General features: G+C 37.6%; 1 protein-coding gene and 1 long non-coding RNA gene across 2 annotated transcripts; both read right to left on the reverse strand.

Moving 5' to 3' along the window:
* Window positions 1-1,825: 1,825 nt before the first annotated feature.
* On the reverse strand, window positions 1,826-11,115 carry LOC134470386 (uncharacterized). The gene is made up of 4 exons (XR_010039237.1): window positions 10,919-11,115; window positions 5,203-5,322; window positions 4,142-4,325; window positions 1,826-3,245 (listed from the first exon to the last, which is right to left on the reverse strand). It is a non-coding gene; the product is annotated as an uncharacterized LOC134470386 (long non-coding RNA).
* A 7,234-nt stretch (window positions 11,116-18,349) lies between these two features.
* Window positions 18,350-21,526, reverse strand: LOC100720908 (centrin-4-like). The gene is made up of 5 exons (XM_003476775.5): window positions 21,412-21,526; window positions 19,922-20,068; window positions 19,387-19,515; window positions 18,706-18,843; window positions 18,350-18,517 (listed from the first exon to the last, which is right to left on the reverse strand). The coding sequence occupies exons 1-5, from the start codon at window positions 21,412-21,414 to the stop codon at window positions 18,428-18,430; spliced, it is 507 nt and encodes a 168-aa protein (XP_003476823.2). The 5' UTR covers window positions 21,415-21,526; the 3' UTR covers window positions 18,350-18,427.
* Window positions 21,527-21,553: the final 27 nt, after the last annotated feature.

Consider the following 21,553-nt stretch of genomic DNA (forward strand, 5'->3'; position numbering starts at 1 on the left):
CTCATATAAATGTAAAATGAGCATGCATCAAAGGCTTTATTTAATGTGTTAATTAATGAAGGAACCAGTAAAATGATGTAACATTCACAAAAGCATACACATACACATGCATAGGCTAAATTTGCAAACTGGTGAGTATTCAAAGGGCCATAACCAGTCTATTTCACATGAAAACACTCACTTTGCTATGGAGAATTCTTTGTACTATTATCATTTAATGCAACTTATTAATCATAAAATAACTAAAAGACTGAAATGTTGGACCCTAATAAAATCAGAAAACCTGAGAGGATGTGCTAGATAGGACACTTAGTGATGCTTATCTCCCCATTTATATGTCCTTCACAATTTTTCCTTATAGAAGAACTAAACTTCCTTATTAGTAAAAGGAGAGCTTTGAACTAGTAATTTCTGAGATTCCTTTTATTTCAACATTCTATTATTCAAATTTCATGGCCATTGTCTACACGTGTGCATGAAACTGTGGAATTTTGGGCTGGTATACAGAACTGTTGTACTCATTTGTATTAATTTAAACAAGCCATAGACCTGAGTACACTCTCATGTTCTCTTAATCTAAAAATAAAAGTTTAACCTTCCCAATAGTAGTTGTTAGGGTTAAGGTGAGTGTGTGCATGTGTGTATTGTAGGCATGCATGTACAAATGGAAGCAGAACCTTGAGGAATATTCTATGCTTATTTGTTTATCAAATGTTACCTACAGAAGACACTGATTACTTAGTTAATATAATAGGCCAGAAAAACGTTGTGTGGATTTTGCAGATCATGAAACAGATGGAGCAATCTATCAAGATTTTTCTTGTTCTTACGGACTTTTCCCTGGAAGTCAATTAACAGCATATTTTTCTAAGGTTGTTTTGTGATAATGGAGGAGGTTAGAGTCATGTTGGTGCAGGATAGTCTTTGGATGATCTTGGACTGACCCAGACTTACCCACTTTTTTTGCTTGTTGTTCTCAAGAATGACTGTGGAATATCCTGGGAATGCAACATCTTGAGATAAGGACACAAGCTCAATTCCAGTCCTGTCCAGGATAGGACATCCTCCACACCGCATCCCGGTGAATCACGGTGCCTGAGGTATATAATCTGGGGCAGGCTGCTTTTGCACTTCCATGCTGCAGTGCAAGTGGCATACGTGCAACCAAGACTCTCCACCCAGGCAGCCTGCAGGACTTTGGGGATTAAGCTCACAGTGAATCTACGTTTCTGTCCCTTGCTTCCTGTGTGTAAATAAAAACCTACACAGCTTATGATGGTAGAGGCAGGAAGCTGTTCACTGGGCTCCAATAAGTTAGTGACCAGTGCACACCGAACCTGCTTCACAGTGAGGGTGTCAAAAATGGGTGTTGGTCCTTGTGGGTCCAGGGTTATGTGGAAGAGAAGAGGAAGAACTTCTGTTCCTTTTTCCTCTAGTAGATTTGAACCTCTAACTTTCAAACAATGCAAAAGAAGGTCAAAAGCTCTTTAGCTATGAATTAAACTTAATACAAGTTTATTAAATATCGAACTCCTTTTTTGCTCTAAACGTAGAGCTCAATCTTAACTTAATCTTAACTTAACTTAATCAACGTAGCTTAATCTAAAAAGCTCCTAGTCTCTTAAGGTTTTAGAAAATCTACCATATATGAAGATATGAAAGCGTGAGTAATGGTAATGTATGACTGATAATTTTTGAGGGTAAATATTCTGCTTTGTAGATTTTATCAGCTAAAACCCAGTTCAGTTTAGAAATCAGCATCAAAACTTTTTTATTTAAATTTGTTTATTCTCATTTGAATCACTTCATTTTAAGTACCAAGTTATTCTTGATGGTAGAATATAAAAACAATCACATTTCTTTGTTTTAATCTTTCTTTTCTTTCATCCTAGTCATTTCTATAGAAACAAAGACTGAAATGACTGGGTAGCATTTTGGAGAATTTCTGGTAACAATACACCTACACAACGTGCTGCAGGAAATAGAGAGTCCATACCTGGTGCCCTCGGTAACTTATGACTTGATGAGTCATATAAGAATTTAGGGCTGTTGTTACTGAATGTTGAAAACTGTGTCCCAAATATATGTTCCTCGTACCAATAACATAGCTGATGGATTCAGGGGAGGAAATACCAAAGGCCTAGATTTTATACATGCACATATACACATTTGTATCTAGACACAGATATACATATGCACAGACATGGAAACACATAAGGTTCAAGAGATGGATTAGTGAGGGAAGATAACTAGCAGTGTTTAACACCTCTAATAAAGAAACCAAATGACATTTATCTATTCATCTTACACTGGAAATAACTGTGAAAAAATAACACCATTTTACAGATTTTTTTTTTAATGGGACTTGATTATTAAGCAGCAGAGCCCAGTTTTGAACCAAATTAAGCCTGAGCTGTAAGACAACAGATCATAAGACTTGTCATGTTGTCCTTGAAGGAGGTTAGTAGATCAAACTAAAACTAAAGCAGTAATTATATCCACATTTTCAAATAAGAGATCTTCCAGGACTTACCGTCAACATTCCATCAGAGTTTAAAGTCTCAGATATCTGTTATCATTAACCTTTATCCTACCTCCTTCTGCCACTGAAAAGATGAAGAGGGATGGAGGAATAACTTTTCCCTCCCCACAGCTAATGGAAATAAAGAAAATGATTAGAGTATCTTATAAAGATCAGATGCCTAGAAGAAACCAAAATTTTTTATTCCTGTGATAGGGATTTGCTTCAAGAGTGGAGGCGTAGCTGGGTGAGGTGGTGCAGGCCTGTAATCCTAGCACTGAGGGAGCCTGGGGTAAGAAAAGTGCAAGTTCAAGTCCAACAGGGCAACTGAGGAGGTCCTAAAAAATACTGTACATATTTCTTAGGCCCCATCAGACATAAATAGGGACAGAGAGAGTATACAGGGGCCCATGGATCCCTGAGCCCTCAGCAATCTGGGGGAGGAAGAGAATTGAGACTGTGATCTTGAGCACTGGCTGCAGGGTATGTGAATGCGTGTGTTGGGGAAGAGGATGCTGATGAAGAGGCACTGGCAGCACAGGCTACAGGCCACGGGCTAGAGGTCACCCAGCACAGATGGCCAAACCTGGCAAAGGACGGATGGTCGGTGCCTAAGACAGCTGCACCTGCAAAAGCCTTTCACTGGCAAAGGCTGTTGGCACCTTCTCAGCAGCCTGGGTAGATGCTGGTGGAAGTCATGGTCAACCAAGAAGTCGCAAGTCTCCTGAAACGAGCAGAAGAGGAGTCAGAGAAACCATCATCCTTTCAGAAAGCTCCTGCCTCCAAAGGAGGAAGAAACAAACTTGGAAGCGATTTTGAGAATGGAACCGAATCTGAAATGCCAGAATTTGACTCTTCTAATAATTCGGATAGGCCGAATCTTTGTAAAAAGATAAAAGAAAAAAAAAAGCCATCAAGGCATTGCTAAGAAAGGCAATATTGAAGAAGATTGGTGGGCTGATTTAATACAATTGTCAGAAATGTTACCCCCCAAAAAGTATTAAATGTTTATATTCATCTCCCCCTCAACAGAGTTGAGCTCAGTTCCTAAACCAGCTACTATCTGATGCTCCCTTCTCCGTAACTCTAATAAGGTAGTGAGCCAGGGGCCTTCTTATCACCAATGCTTATGGGCCTTCTTAAGACTCTCAGCTCACTGGGACTCCCCACAGCTGGTCAGAAGACACTGCTGTCTCCCATAGTTACTTTGCTAGGCTTTGCTGGGCAACTACTTCCTGTCAATGTGATTGATGGAAAAGTTCCTCATGGATTGCACTTGTCACAACTCTGAGACGGACATTACGGGCCTCAGCAACTTCAGTGGATCAACTTTTTAGGTCTTCTCAGAGAGAAGGTAGATCTTTCATCTTCAAATGGCAGGGTTAGGCACTGTGCCCTTGCAGGGCATGTAATCCTAACCCCTGCTTACTCACAAGGGGTAGATCTAACTTAAACTCACCAGGTCAGTGATTATTGTGCTAGATGCATTATTAGCTCCATTTCCAGAGCATTCTGGGATTTTTTCCATCAAGTCAGTACCTTCCCATATATATACCATTTGTCCTGGACCTTGAAGTTCTCCCCCCATCCCCACTAACTGAGCAGAATATGTTTACTCACACCTTGACTTTGGGTTCAGCCATCTGACTTGCTGTGGACAACAAAATGAAGTGACAGTCACAATGCACCACGATGAGTCTAGGCCTTAAGATCCCTTGAATTTGCTTTGTCCTCTTGCACATCTGCTGTCACTATGAAAAGAGCTCTCTGCTGCACTGCCGCCCTGGAAGGGACCTGTGGGAGGCTGATTTAAGCCCAGATTGTGTGGTCACACATAACTTGAAACAGAGCTTCCAGGAAGAGCCCAGCTTCACCAACCTACATTACAGCCACTTAAGTAATTTTTGCTTTCAACAACTGAATTTGGGGAAGGGGTGTATAATACACTAAAAGCTAACTGTACAATTGTTTCTCCAGTACAGTGAATAATTGTGTTAGAATTAAACCAGGAAAAAGGTGACTATTTCTAGAATCATTTCCTAGCTGAACCTCAATTTGTTATGTTTGCAGAAATGTCTGTACTTCCTAGCATAGCCTAAGAGGACAGTGTATCTACTCTCTTACTCTGAAGAACTCTGGAAGGGCCATCTGGTCACTGCCGACACATCACAGTCCCATATATGTGTCCCATCCCTTGTACTGATGCACGCACAGTTAATTTGAAAAAGCAGCTAAATCTGTCTGATAAGTTACAGTCCAAGACTCCACTTATGAGTCATCTATTAAAGCTCAGAGCACCTCCCCCATAGAAAAAATATTATAATGTTGTGTTAAACTCCATTTAACCCCATAAAGTAACTGAATAATATCAATAATTCCCTAATAGCATACATGTAAGAACACACTGTCCCCTGATGTTTACCATTTCTTCTCACATCGTGCCTTTCTCCCTTTCTTGCTCTTTCCAAAGGAAGAGGAACAGTGGCTGATAGGTTACTGTCTAGTATTAATCTGATTTCCTTTCCTAAGTGGGCAGGACTGCTGTGTCTGAAGGTGGTAAGGACCTGCATCTGTGTCAGGCCTGTGTCCTCCCACACAACTGTTTGGCTTCGAGCCCTTGGAGTCGCTGCTCTGCCCTCTCCCCCCACCCCCACCCCCTCTGCCCCCCTTCCCAGACTTACCTGATCCAGAAGCTCCCATGTTTCATATTTGCAAAGGCAGTGGAAAATCTTAAAATGGTATCAGATGTAAGATGACTTGGTTCCCCACCGCAGGATACTGGCCACTTCGATTCAAGGAATCTCAAAAAAAAAATGATTGCACATACAGGTTAATTAGTCATTGTTTAATTTCTCTCATTTGGCTGGTGATCCTTGATTGGAGGAAAAATTGGGATCAACTGTAAATGGCCTTTAGAGTTCCTAAAACCTACTCCCTTTCAGTTCATCAGCCCCTTTCAGAATGTCTCTGACTGAAAAACCTGGACATGTATTGAATGCTGTCTCCTCTGAGTCTTAAAGGTGAAACCCCATTTTATAACAACTCATCTTTCAGAAGAAGTTTAGTTTTTTTATAGAGAAATAATGGCCATGTTTTCTTAGAAGGAAAGTTGATTTTGAAGAAACTAAGGGACAGAAACAATATGTATACTCCATTTCTTTAAAAATTGCATAAGAATGCATTAATTTATTCTTCTCAGTTTCTCAGTGCAGAGCTCAAAGGTTAAAGTTTTCCATATCTTTAGCTTTCATATGTACAAACATATTCTTATACAACATAAGAACTTAATATCATCTTCGTGAGAGAATTTTGATGTTCTTCAATGGCATCACTATTTTAATAAACGTGAGTCCTCTATTCTTTTAGGTTTTACTTAACTTGTCTCATATTTTTAAAAAATCAGAGTAGGTCTTCTGCAAAGAATGATCACATTGAGATATTTATAAGTAAATGGATGCAACTTGAGACCATACTCATAAGTGAAATAAAAACTCACATGTGTAAATACCATATAGTCTCCCATATAGTATAAGAAATGGTAAGAGTATATAAGATACAGAAAACTCAAAAAGCACAGTGAAAAGACAAGAATCTGCTTAAAGGGTAAAAAATAATATCTCAGGGAAAATGAGGAAAAAGAAAAAGGAAAGGAAAAGAAAAATACCTACATTTATATAAGCACACTTAGGATAGCTAAGATGATTGTTCTACAAATTCTATAAGTTCTTGGAACAAAATAGTTAACATTCATAGGATTAGAACAATTGTGCATATTATTGTATGGTGATCTGAGGAACTCTTGAAGATTATGTAAAATAACAACCCTAGTTACACTCATAGCACCTTGTTTTGAAGGTCTATATTGTCAGTGTTCTGGGCTCTTTGCTATTGTGGTTTATATGTCTTTTTTGTTTCATGTTTTTCTAGGAATTTGTTTTGATTGTCTTGTTTTGTTTTTTCCTCTAATACAGAATGAATAGGTATACATGTAGAGACTCATGCATGCGTAGAACTTCTAAACAATTTATGAGAGTCGATTATATAATGCATGATGAAATGAACAGCTACTTTGAAGAAAAAGAGACACTAAGGTACCCAGTGCTGATTCTGTAGCATCATGATGTGAAAACCAGCCATACTATTATTCTTTGTTCAGAGTGATTTTAGTGTTTTGTTTAATTTCAACATACGTGAAGATATGGACAGTTATTTTAAAGAGAACGAGAGACACTCTGACAGCCATTGTTGACTTCCTTATTGTCTGGTCTGGAAGACCTAAAATGTCTTCATCATCCTATTTGAATCAGCTTTATACTATGTTGCTTTGTATGAATTCATTGTATGGGAAGATATGGACAACTATTTGGAAAAAAACAAGAGACAATATGATAGACAGTGAAGATCTCCAGTTTTCGTGCTTTGAAATCTGTGTCTCTTACATTGTTTTCTTATGACCTTTTTGTTCCGTTTAATTTTACCCTCTTTAAGATACATTTTTTAAAAAATTAGAATAGGATAGACATGTGGCCTATGGATTTATAACCAGAATACTCTTAAATTCATATTTTGTATAGTCTGTTTCACAGCCTAAAAAAGATTATATAAATTATCATTTAATTTCCCCATTAATTTTATGCCACAAAAGTACATAGTTGATACTTGTATATATTTTAACTACAAAACATTATAGTAGGTGATTAGTGTTTGGAGCCTACAGACTGAGACCACCTATTCAATCAAGTCTGAGCCTGGGAACCTTTAGATGGCACTTTTTTTTTTTAACAGTCCTGGAGACTGAACCCTGGGCCTTTCCACAGGGCTGCATCTCCTGCCCTTTTGATTTCTCAGACAGAATCTCCCTGAGCCACTGAGGTACCCCAGCTGACTTTGAACTTATGATCCTAAAAGCATGTTAAAAACGCTCTGAAGAGTTGGATATGTAGTTCTGAGGTAAACTGTCTAACATGTGTACAAGGCCCTGGTTTCAATTCACAGCACCATAAAGAAAAGTAAAACCAGAAGTGCCATATTCTACACACTGTTGTCGGGACTGACACTCAGCCACACAAAGAGAACAAAGGTAGCCCCCACCCTCACCCGGCCATGGCACAGGCCTAGCTCTCCTCTGCAAAAGGGAGGGAGTGGAGGCTTTGAGGTGGAGGCAGCCTCTCCTGTGGGGAGGAAGCGCCCCCACAAAGGCAGGGCCTAGGAAGGAAAGAGGAAGTGCTGACCAAATTGAATCCTGTCTCCCTTTACCCAAAGCCAGATGTATCCCTGCCCTTCTCACTGACACGAGTGAGTCGATTCTCCCCAGAACAGATCAAAACACTCCTTTCTTTGGATTACAGACATGAAGGTGTACTTGAATATAAGGACCACTTTTGGCCATTCCACGAGCTCTCCAATCTGAGAGCCAGCAGCTGCCAGGAAGCTAGGAAGGAGGCCTGGTCTCAGGATCTGCCAGAGCTTCCCCCAAATCCCTGGCTCTTCAGAGACACAGAGACACCGACCTCTTCGGCTTCCGGACAGGAAGAGATAACAGCCTGGCTCAAGCACCATTCGACTTTCATCTGATATGTACATATTGCTTCTTGCTTTTCAAATCATAGCAAAACTAGTAGCAGTAAAAGTAATTCGCAAGTCATAGTAAAAATCTCTTATAGTCTCAGAGAAATTGGGAGGTGATATAAGTGTAAAGAAACTGTCAATAATAAATATTTCAGTTTTAAACTAAGACTTCCTTACAATCAACAACATTAACAAACAATAATAAAACACTTTGTTTTTTGGGATTCCAAGAATGAAAAAGCATGTGTCCAAAAAAAGCAAAAACAACCCCTAGAAATTGAAGATACAGTTGGTTTCATGAACGTGTGTGTGCATGGTATGCATATACATGCATATGTTAATATGTACACTCAGCAGCAAAAATGTAACACAGAAATGGTATCTACAGTTTCTGTTTAGTTTTAAAAGATTAAGAAAAGTGAATCTTCTTATCAAAAGCTTGATTGAAGATCACTCTGGGTAAGAAATTTGCTCAGTTACTTAAAAGGTTTGGTGCTTTTGGTACATTTATGTGGGAAATTCCCTTCAGGATTTAAAAGAGCAGAACTCACTTAGCATTTCTAAAACATTGTTATAACTTGCAAAGACATTGGGTAAGTGGGCACGAAACATGGATCAAAAAACAACTACTTTGTAATAATAAAAATAAGTAGTTTCACTCTTGCAAAAGAACTACCTTAATTCTCCATCTCTAACCTTGATAAAAGGAGTTTATAACACAAATCCTAATAGGTTGCTCAGTGACTTCAAAAGAAGCATCATGGTAATGATCATCGCAATAATAGCATCTCATTATAATTACTAGCTATAAAAATGATGTCTATTGGCTATCTACGTAAATACAATTTTTTCAAAGCTCCAAGACCCTTTTGTGGTAGCACAGTACCTGGAGAGTAGAAATTAAGGAGCAGCCACCAACAATCAACCAGTTTGCTACATAGAAATGTTCAAGTGTTTCTGCCTTTTCCCTGAAGGACTGCAACAACCTTCATCCTAAGACTTTTTATTGATGTTAGGTATATTGCCTAATGCTGTGGCCTATCCTTTCCTAGCTGTTACAGTGACTTGTTAATTTTCCCTGCCAAAGATGATAATGAGTTAGCAAAATAAAAACTAATTTTTAATGCTTTTACATTTTATATCTTATTGTGAAACAAACACTCTCAACATTCAGAACCTGAGATTGAATAATAATGATCTAAGACAGGAGGAACTGGAGAGCTTCTCAACTTCCCCGCCTGATTGCTATTTAGGAGACTTTCTTTTTCCCTGGAAAATGCAGGAGATCTGCACAGCACTGCTTGGACAGTGTGTACTGGATTCTCTCTCAGAGAACAACATTTACATAAGGGACTATCTAGAGCTGGCTGCACGTGGTAACACACCATTCCAGGTCCTCCTGGGTGTAACAGGCACCCTGTGACAATGGAAAGGAAAAGGTGGGGACAGAACTAACAGACTGGAAAGGGAAAGGAGCAGGGGAAGTGAAGGGGAAAGGGATTCAGTATGACACGAAAGCAAAATTCCCTCGTTAAGACCAATGCAGTACCTATTTAAAACAAAAAAATACGTAAAGGAATTGTTTGGTACTTTTCCATTAATTTTTCAAAGGTCTTGACCTCCTAATGAAAAATTTCTGACTAAAAGGGGTTTTCCTCACCAGTCAGTTCCTTCTTCTCTGTTTGGTCCTACAGTGAATCAATGATCCCAGTGGTGGCCCCTCAGACAGTTACCATGGAAACAAGAGCAACACTAGCAGCTTTCTGGCTTCACTGTGGAATCCAGCACTGAGTGTGATTGAGCTGTCAGAGGACCTGCCTAGGTAAAGTTCTACCTGATAAGTAAGAGTTTCCAGGAAAATGGTGACACATACAGCAATGAAAATAGATTGTTAAACTCACTCTGAAAAATCCCTTTTGATTCATAGACTGTCTACACGATTGAAACGTAAGAAACCATCTCCTCCGATGGACACTTCTCAGCTCACTCACAAGTACCTCAGGGCCCAATAAAATTTCATGTCGACATAAAGAGGAATCATATCAGCAAAAGGAAAGTAAGGTTCTTGAATTCTAAGGAAATGGAAAACCAAAATGCTAAGCAGGGGGTAGGTAGGCAGCGGAGTGAATGAGAGGATCAGAAGTCACTAAATAAGCAGTTTCTTCACATAACAATCCCGTGCAGTTGTGGAGATGAATGAACTCTAACAACTTGTATTATTATAAATGCATCTCAGAAATATGGCAGCAAAAAATCAAGTGGTAAAGGGATGCTTATAAATGCTAGCATGTAAACTTTGAAACACATAAAACAGTTTATAATTTTAATATATGTTAATACAGCCAAAAAAGCCTTTTAAAATACATTCTTATCATGATAATTCATCTCTATCATGTCTGACCTAATTCAGACAACAAAATTTTGCTGTGTTAATTAGACAGGATCACCCACATCAGATATCTGATGGGATTCTTTAACCTACATTTCATGAAAAAAGTGAATAAAGACTTAAAGAAAAATGGCAAATTATTTTGATTGATGACATCTAAATATATAATACATACATAGTTTCATACTACCAATTCACTAAGAATACACAGTTGGAAGGATTGCATTATATATTCACACACATAGTCCCTATATAATAGCAAGTGTGGGCAAGAATATAGTTCATACTCTTGCTCAATTTAAATTGCTATCTTTTATTCTTATCGGGCCTTCCTGATTTTTAATATGCCCCAAACTGTTCTCAAGCACTGCTTCCACCAACAATTGTTCCCCTTCCTTATCTCTATTTGCAAGGGAAGGAAAGCACAGCCTCCTGCTTACCTTCTGATTCCACCTGAAATTTAAATTCCATCTTGAAAAGTAGTGTTCCTAATGATGTCCTGTTTCTTCAACATGCTCTGTAGTCTCCAGCCAGATGCCTCTCTGATATTCCCTTGCTGGGCTCATGGAGGGATGGCTGAACTCTCGCTGGTCCTTTGGGCAGGAAGAGTGCCTTCTCAACTAAGTTTAGCAGTGAAACCAAGGCCATCTGACTACTGTGTTTACCATTAAGTACTGCTTAGGGGTGTTTTGTAAGTGATATCGTAGGGTCACTTGTTGCATTTACAAGTTTTTCCTTCATTTTCTTAATGTGGTTTCATGTTTTGATTTGTATTTTTTAGATATTTCTAAGAGAAATGAAATGTACTTACACATTTTTAATTTTGAAAATAATATTGTAGAACATACCTATATATTTTTTCATCATCTTAAAGTTAATATGAAAAGCCTCATTTAGAACACAATTTATTTTCACTATTTTTTTGTGTATCTCAGATTTCCTTAAAATGAGTTGTATTAATGTGTTTTGCTAAATGTGAAATATAAAAAAGTGTTCCATTATCAAGTAAATTGGTATATTTTGAGTTAGATCAGATCCAATAAGTTTAATTTCTGAAGACTTTTTCAGAACCTGCATGTCACTATGCACTATAAACCCCAGGAGATGCTAAAGAATACAGTGTAATTTCCATTATGATGCATGTAGAATATTGAATAATGCCTCACAGACACAATATTTTTCATATTTAGGTAGATAGTATACACTAGGACATATTGCAAAATCATTTTATCTTTATCTCCTTAAATTCATTATATGAAATTGAGGGAGTTTTTTACTTAAATTTAAAAAAAATTGTAAAAACTCAAATAACACAGAGGTATAGTAAATAAGCAAACGTCTTTGCACTATCTCAGATCATCATTTTCTCACTCAAACATAACCACTGTCAACTGTTTGATGAGTTTCTCTTTAAATCACTTTTATAGGAAGTAACTCAGCCCCCACTTCATACAGCGGGGGGAAACACCAAATACCTCCAAAATTATATTAGAAAAAAAACCCTTTCCAGTAATATATTTTTCCTGACAACTCAATGCCTACAGTTTGAATATTGTTGTATAAGACTCTTGACTTTTCATTAATGTAAATAATTAGTTATCAAGAAACTGAAGAAGAATGCACCCTCTTTATATTTTCCTCCAAAATGTGCCAGATAAATCATAGCTTTCTTTAAAACCATTGCTAATAATATGAACTACGAAGAGATGCAAAAATCAATCCACACCCTCACTGTCAAATTGACACAAAACCTCGACGCCCTCTAGTGGAGCAGTCGCTGTGCGCCTGGTGTGGACCCACCGCCTAATTCCAGTGACAAAATGAAGTCAGGATTGAAGCTCCTCACTGGTGGAATTGTACTCTTTCATTCATTTAACAAACATTAAACTTTCTTTAAAAAGAAAATAAGTTAAAATGAACCTTCACCAAAAAGCAGGAAAAAAATGATTTGAGTGGGAAATCACAACTCTGCTACTAAATTTAAATATATAACATAAATATATAACATATTTTATTTTGACATATATTTTTTTATTTTAAAGGTAAAATAACAAAATTTCAAAACAAAATAATAGGGTAGTAATAATAGTTATATTGTGTATTGTTATCTTTAAAGTAGTTACAGGAATGAAAAGTTAGCACAAACCTTTACTTTCAATGAAATAAGAGAAATTAGAAGTATACTATCTTAACCATCTTGTGTATGTATTTTCTCCTTTTCCTTCCTTCTTTTCTCCTTTCCCCCACCCAAGTTTCTCTTTTCTTTTGAATAGTTTCTTCCCATTTCACAATATGTACTGTACATTTTGGATCTTATTTACTCTGGGTTTCTCACACTAAGGAGACAATATGATGTTTACACATGTGAGTTTGATTTATTTCACTTATGAGTATGTTCTTGAGTTGCATCCATTTACCTATAAAAGCCTCGAGTTTATCCTTCCTTATCACTGAGAAGTACTCCCTTGTGTACAAATACATCTTTTTTATCCTTTCTTCAGTTAATGGGCATTTGCATTGTTTCCAAGGTTAAGCTGTTACAGACTGTGCTGCTCTAAACATGGATGCACGTACATTGCCGTGGGGTGTGTGTGTGTGTGTGTGTGTGTGTGTGTGTGTGTGTGTTTTTAATTCTTCTAAGAAGATACCCAGAACGGGAATAGGTGGGTCAAATGGGACCTCTAATCCTAGGTTTTTTGAGAATTCTCCACACTGATTTCTACTGTGGCTGCACCAGTCCAGACTCCCACCAACAGTAGAGAAGAGTTTCTTTACACCCACAGCCCCACCAGTATTTGCTATTTGATGATTTTTTTGATGGTAGCCATTCTTTCTGGGGTGAGATGGAATCTCAGTGTTGTCTTAATTTGCATCTCTCAAAGGACTAATGATTTTGAACATTTTTTCATGTATTTGTTTGCCGTTTGTATTTCTTCATCTGAGAACTGTGTATTCATCTCAGATTCCCACTTTTGGATTGGGATTTTTAATTTGAGGGGGGTCTGATTTTTTCATTTCTTTATTATGTTCTATTTGTAAGTTCTTTGTTGGTAGGGCAACTGGCTATCATTTTTCCCATTCTGTGGGTTGTCCTTTCACTCTGTTGATGATTTCTTTTGACATGCAAAAGCTTTTGAATAAAGTGAGATCCCATTTGTTGATTCTTTGATGTATTTTCCCATGTAGTCTGAGTTTTTTTTAAAACATATATATTTTAACATACATATTTTTCTGTAGTTTCATTTGTTCAATTTATCACTTTCAAACATTACTTCTTTCACTTCTCCAAGTTAAAAAAAAATTGTTTTTCTTCCCACAGCTGATAGCTGTGGACCATCAGCTTCTTCTTTAAAAGAGAACCTGTTCAAAGGCCTGGTGAAAGACAATGGAATGTAGAGGTCAGGAAACAGGAGGCCCTAGGACTGGCTGCACAGCTCAGAAGAGCCGTTTACTGACCATATAATGGTGAAGTAGTTATTTAAATCCTCTAACCTGTTTTCTCATCTGCGAAATAGAATAATAGCAGTGCCCAACAGGCATGGGCGTAAATAAGAAAGTCCTTGTAAAAAGAGGTAGAACAGTGCATACACATAGTGAGCACTAAACAACAGTTACTTGATGTTACTACTTCATCCAAGTGAATTAGAGTAAGAATACATGAATGAAAGATGTCATGGAGCCTCCCAGTAAATACCAAATCCAGCTGTTCGTTAGCCAGGCAGGCCATTACCATACCTTGTTGAAATTATTATAGTAGGCTTCTACCTGGCCGTTTGGCTAGCACTCTCTCCCAATTTAATGAATTTCACCAGACTGATTTATTTTCCTAAAAATAATGCTTACATTCTTCCTGATTCCAGATGTGATGACCTAGTCTTTCTGATAAAAACATCAGTGAAACCTAATACATAATGTGACTCTGTGGAGAACCTGGAAAGCACATGGTGGGCACGATTGGAAAGGCCAGGCCAGGATCCTTGGGAGGAGCAGCAGAGAGGGGAGCTCTGCTGTCACTGCCACTTCTTCTCTAGGGCATTATCAACTTCACAAAACAGGAAATAGACCCAAGCAGAGGGTTTCCTACTTCATGGGCTGAGAAATGTTGAATTTTGCGGCTGCCCCAGTGGCTAGGATTTGAGAGGAGAAATTACAGAGAGTGAGCACTCAAGGTGAAGTGAAAGGAACAAGTCATCCAGCCTTCTCCCTTTCCAGGTCACTGGCTGACTCCTGGTCCACATCCCCAGGAAGAGACCCAAAAGCCCAAACAAAAAAACAGAATCAAAGGAAACAAAGAACAGAGCAAAAGTTGAATTTACCAGCTGTGTGACGCTGCAAAGATGCAAGTTTGAGTCCTAGTCCAGTAAGAGGAAGCAGGAGGAGCAAAAGAGATGCCAGTGAATAGCCTGGGCTTTTAGCTGAGCGGCAAAAGTGTTATATCCTAGGAGGAAGGGCAAAGCTGAAGCAGGAAAGCCTCAATTTTGACCAAAACCGTCTCCCGAAAGGATGAAAATGATTTATGTATAAAGAGTTCCTAGAGACCAATAATAATTAAAAATCTAATAGAAAAATAGACAATCCATATGTAAATCATATATTTGACCGCCCTCTGTTGGTGAACATATAGTTTGTTTCTAGTATTTGGTTTAAAATTAAATATATATATATATATATATATATATATATATATCTCAAAACCTTGGGTTGTAACTTGTTCTGCAAGCTCCACAAGATAAGCAAGCATTTCTAATCAATTTTAACTTGATACAGGAGCAATGTCTTGCAATACAAGTAGTACATGCAGAATATCACATAATCATAATTCAGCCAATGTTCTCTCCTTCTCTCTCCTTTCTCTCCTCTCTCCTCTCTGTCTCTCTTTCTCTCTCTCTCTCTCTCTCTCTCTCTCTCCCCCCACCCCCTCCCTGCTTCCCTCTCCTTCCCACTTTGGGTTGTGGGGATCTGTCTCCCAACAGCAAGAGGTTATAGAGATCTTATCAGCAGAGGAGGAGGAGAGAAAGAAAGAGGACTCCTTTACTTCAAATCAGATTAGAGAGAGAGATGTGTAAAATGTGAGAAGCTGCAAAATTTTATAGAAAAGCAGCACCCAAGTAAGGCTGTAGCAGTGTGAGCCACGAATCTGTTTAGCAATGCAATATCACATTTCCATGAAGTCAGCACAAGGGGGCAACAGCACGTGTCATTGGATGGATTCCTTGTTAAACTGCATCAAATAAATGCCATTGAGCCAATAGATAGCAGTGATTCCAATAGTGACAGTAAAAGCCACCTTACACAATAACCCTCCTCTCTGGTGTCTCCCTCACACCAGCCACAAAAGTTTTCAAACCTAATTGCAGGTTACTTTTTTTTCATAATCTGTGTTTTTTATTTTATATTACAGTACTGTGATCAGTTTTATATGAATATTTTTGGGTTGTGGAATGAATTATCTGAGACTCTACTATTTCTTATGGGGAAATTCACTATGATATGCAAGTGCTTTGGTTTACAACCATGTTTCTGTAATGAATTATGCTCAGAAACCAAGGTTCTACTGTGTATGTCTTTGTGGGTATGTATTTTACAAATTGTGTCAGAAAAACATGTATTTTAAAATTTGATAGAATTGCTTCAGAAAAGATACTTGCTAAACTGCATCCCCAAAATAATGTTCAAAATGCCTATTCTTTGATAAGCTATTTATCAAATTCTTTGATTTCTATCAATCTGCTAAATTGCAAGTCATGTCTAATTGTAATTTTAAAGTTCACTTCTTTTATGGGTGGCATTGTCATTTTTTTAGATTAGTTCATATAGTTGATATGAATAGTAGTGGCTTTATCTGGCATATTTGTGTAGGCACATAATGTTTTTTGACAATTCCCACCCCTACCCAAGGCATTGGTTTTACGCTTAAAATCTGTTTTTCTTTTTCTTCCTGTGTACTGTCTATCCATGTCCTTCTCCTATTTTTCAACTGAATTTTTAAATGTAATTTGTCTGCAGGAACTATTTATACATGAACTAAATTAACTTTGTTTTGCCATAAATGTTGCATACATTTCCATGTTATTTGTTTTTTGCCTTTATTTCATCCTTCAATTTATAAAAGTTTACTTCATGATTCCTACAGATGTTCAGACCTTATAATGGTAAAATATCAATATTCCATCTTTTAGCAGTATTTATTCTCACAATGACTATTTTATTTCTACTATAGCTTATTTCTGAAGGCAAAAAAAGGATTTTTTGTCATGCCACAGAATTTTCCATTTAAAATAAAATCTTCACTTTTTAGTTATGATTTAGATTTAATTCCACACTGAAATAAGAGCTTTGTAAGTATTACATCTGTTTAAAATTGCTCTATGTTTGAAGGATTAGCTGTCATGTACCCTACTAAAATGCCTGATGTTCTAAAAATGACCCTGTGAATACTGGTAGTTCAGGAAAATCCAGAGACAGAGACTAAACATTCTGGCACCTATTCAGGTTTCTATGCCTGCTTTAGCAGAAAATAACTCCACCACAGTGGACAAAGAAAGATTCGATAGAGTACTTACATCTCAAAATGCTTTTCTACACAAAATATTTTTGAGATTTGTAACTTTTTTTTTTAAAAAAAACAAGCAAAGTTTGGGTGAGGATTTGGCTCAGTAGTAAAATACTTGCCTAGTATTTGCAAGGTAGTAGGTTCAATCCCCAGTACTACAAAGATAATTTTTAAATATAAAGGCAGCAATAAAAAAGGAAAGTAATCACTATAGTTTCACAAAGGCAGGTAAAATAATGAAACTTTATCTAATATGTCACATAAGGCTTGGAGCATGTTGGCAAAAGATCTCAGAATTCACTGATGGTCATCGCAAATTAATTCGTACACAGTTATCTATATTTCCCTTCAGATCAGCAAAAGATCAGATCCAACAGTATATGTGCAACTTAAGAACCTTTCATAAAGGTAGCTGGTTAAAATAGTTCACTAATCAATGATACTAAAGGCAAATCATTTAAATTGATATCAAAATTTGGGGGATTGTCCACTATGTGCCAGTGCTGTGAACAATAATATACTGATGAGTAAGATATGGCTCTTATCTCTAAGTTGGCTGGTAGTAAAAGCAATAGTCACGGATTTAGTTAATAGGGCAATCAGTTTCCAAAATGGCTATCAGTGACCTTGGTTTCCTAGAATCTGTGCCTATTTTCATCCATTTTTGAGGCAATAATAAAATGTGACAAGTGGGTAATTTGTAAAGAACAGGTATTCCTCATAGTTCTGAAGCTGAAAAGTCCAAGATCAAAGCACCAACCCCTGGTCTGGTGAGGGCATCGCTCCTGTGCTCTCCCATGGCGGAATACAGACGGGTTTCGTGAAGCTTCCTTTAAAAGGGCTCTAATCCTGCTGAGGAAGGAGACGTGCACAGCCTCACCACCTCTCTAAGGCCTCACTTCTTACTAACGTGGCGTTGGCAACACCTGACGTTTAGCAGGCGTTTATTCAAATCATTGCAGTAAGGTTTGCAAATAATGTTTCTAGTTTCAATTAATACTTTACATATTTGAAATTTTGGCTATAAAGCAAATGTTGGTCAACTTTTTTTAGAGTTGCACAAAAATATTAGAGACAGCAATGAATCATTTCCCAAATTCAACTTGAATGTGGTACCAACTTCATTAAACTTAAAAAAGATCTTAATTGTTTGGAACACAGGGGCTTTTAATACTATTCATGGATTCATGGGTTAAAGAAATCATTGCTTTCTTTGTCAGTGCTGCAGATTCAACAATCTAATAGATAAATGCAACTTTAGTGGATTAGACATCAAGAGACCAATTTGTGGACACAAATAAAAACAATTGAAAATAAATATGCTCAGACACTGTATTATTGGGCTGTATAATGAATATAAATGCATGGGCAGCATTCCAGAAGGCTCAGAAAACTATTAGTAAAGAGTGGTCTTTTTCATTATTCTCAAAAACTCTTCCTCATTTATTGCTCCATCTCCATCAAAATCAGCTTCACTGAGCATTTCCTGTAAAACAAAATGTAAAATTATACATGGGAACTATTAAAAGTGAGTAAGTAAGTAATCCTACCATCTCAAATATTATTCAAATTTTATTTTCAGTAAAAAAAATCACAGCTCTAGAATACAGTTTAATATACAAATTGCCATATACAATTATGCATAAATTATGATAAAAAATAGTCAAGATTTACCTGGAGTTCATTGTCTGTTAAATTTTCCCCTAGTTCTTTGGCAACCCTCTTTATATTATTTAGTGTAATGCTCCCAGTATTATCATCATCAAATAATTTGAAAGCCTTCAATATTTCTTCTTTTTCATCTTGTTCACTCTTTTAGGAAAAGATACAGCTATAATTAGTTTTCTATTTACTCATCCAGTTGGACTTAGTAGATCTTTCACTTCTTGATCTGCAAAGTACCAGGACTTTTGACAGCTTTTCCAAGGTGCTCACATCTACCATCAAGGTACTTCAGTGTATGTGTTGAAGCTGGAAACCTCACAAAATAAAGTACACCTAGCAATGCAGATGCTTACCCAAAACTATAAACTGCAAGAAACTGCCTCTCTCAAGGACTGTCAAAAAAATAGTTGTTCACTATGTGTTTACAAATTTGAGGCTTTAAAATCGAGATTAGATTTTGTTTTTCCTGCCACATGCTACAGTATCATTATTTCCTGAAAAGAACCTCTTCGCCACATCACGCAGTCTTTTATTACCGTCTCAAGAAACCTCCTTAATCTTGCTATTCTTATCTAAATCCTACCCATCTTTAAAATCCTAGCTCCAGTTCTCTGAAACCTCTGATCACTCCAGCCCCAAAATCTAGAAAGCTATTGCTTACATCTCTTTGAAAATGAAAATCATGATTACCATTTTTACACTCATAATGGCAAAAAAGTTTTCAAAACTAATCATGCCAACTCCTTCTTGGTCGATTTCAGCTATCATCTGTTCAACTTCTTCTTTCTTTGGCTCAAATCCTAAGGCCTCCATTGCGATCTGAAATATGAAAGAAATAATCTTTATTTGCTATAATTTTATTCTGAGCTTTACGATGGTTACTAATGGTCTCCCTCTCCCTTCCTCTCTGTCTCTCTGTCTCTGAGTGTCTATCTCTCTTTTTCTCTCCTTTTTAACTCTCTTTTGTTAACATGAACTGAGCATAAACGTAGGAAATTAGATCAGCAGGCTCAGGTTCTGACCCTACGTTGCCACCCCCTGGGTTCTGTTCCACTGATCTATAGAACACAAAATGTTTAACAAGATTTGCTAATGCAGGGCAGATGCATGTTCTGAAGAGATTTTATATCAGGTTTTCCAAAAACTACTACTAAATGAAGGTTTAAAGATTTCTATAAATAAATGATAAGGCTTTTAGTGTAAGAATTAGAAATAATTTCAGAACCTTCAATTCTTTCACTTGTATGGTTCCAGATCCATTTACATCAAACAAGTCAAAAGCCTCTTTAATTTCTTGCTTTTGAGTTTCATTCAATTCAATTTTTTCTGCTTTTTTCTTCCATTGCTCTAAACTTGTATCGTAGTTGGATGCCTGTAAGAAATATATATGTGAGTGAAAGGTGAACTATATAAACAGAATAATTGATGATGAATCAATTAAATCTCATAAATGGACATATATAAGCCTGTCTTATTTCCTACTATACAATGACCCAAATGGTTTCCTCTTTTTCTCCTTGCTAACATTTGTGATTTTAATTATTGGTATGGCTTTGTGTGTGTGTATGCTTCCCCCCACTTAGATCTTTCCTTAAAATTAGAGCTTTTTGGAATCCAGGGCTGGTGGCTCATGCCTATAATCTCAGCAAGCAAGAGGCTAAGGCAGGATGCTCACCGTGAGCCTGAGGTTACATAGTAAGTTCAAGACCAGCCTGAACTACACAGTGAGACTTTGCCTCAAAAAACAAGAACAGCAAACAAACAAAAATAGTGCCTCTTGAAAGAAAGGACAATGTGTTTAGTGTCATGTAAAAATACAGTTAGCCTTACATGGTATATCTGAAAAGTATTCATTTGAGGAATATATATATATTTTTATAAATACGTATATGTTTCACAATAAAATTTATTTGGGATGATGCTTGATTGGAACACAGTATCCTTTCCCATTTTATTCTGCCACACTATACTGTATGACAGAGGTGGGGAAAGTTAAAAGCCACGTTTTCTAGTAAAAAACGACTTCAAAGATTTATACAAGAATGTTGGGCCACCTAATACGTAGAAGGTGGAGTCGTCTCTCTGCTGGTTCCTGCCAGTGAGCCAGGTCACAGTTACTCCTTGGGTCCTCTGCAGCCTTGTTTTGGTACTGAGTCTGCAGCTCTGGGTGAATGACCAGTGGCAGCGCAAGCAGCACCTGGACTCCACGATGCTGGGGATCCGAGCCGCCAGCATCAAGTGTGTTAAGCGCTGGCCACGGTAGCCGTGGATTCGGGATTTCCGGACCATCAGTAACACCTCTGTGGTCTTCATAGTTTTTCAAAGGCAGCTTCTGAATCCTCAACTAGCCAACCTAGAATTCAGTAGTTCCCCTGCCAGGTAGGGGCCGCCAGTCCGCTCCCTGAGCCCTCCGACAGCTTTGAACATTTATTCTCTGCACTCAATTCCTTCCTACCTAAGGATCTGTTTTGTTTCTAATACGCTGCTAACTGTAGACTGTTGGCATCTGCAGTTGTTAAGGTTGAAGTGGAGGGGGGAATTAATTGGATACCCGCTCATCTATTCCTAGAGTCACGGACAGTACGCTCCTATTTGGCTTACTCACGGCACTCGAGGATCGTGAAATGATACATTTAAACTAAAAATAAATAAATAAATAAATAAATCCCTTCCTTTACCAGCCCCACTCTCAGGAGATCACAGCATCACACTCACCATATCCCCAACTAGCGCCCTCAAGCCGAGGACTCCGGCTTCACCCGTCGGCTGCACAGACCAACTGCCGTTGTAGCTAGGAAACAGTTGCTAAGGCAGCGCTCCCAGCGTCACAATTCCCGCCCTCCGAGCGCTATTAATT

This window comes from Cavia porcellus, unplaced genomic scaffold (genome assembly GCF_034190915.1).
Source record: "Cavia porcellus strain 051 isolate PalLab524CR breed Dunkin Hartley unplaced genomic scaffold, mCavPor4.1 scaffold_14, whole genome shotgun sequence".
NCBI classification, from domain to species: Eukaryota; Metazoa; Chordata; class Mammalia; order Rodentia; family Caviidae; genus Cavia; species Cavia porcellus.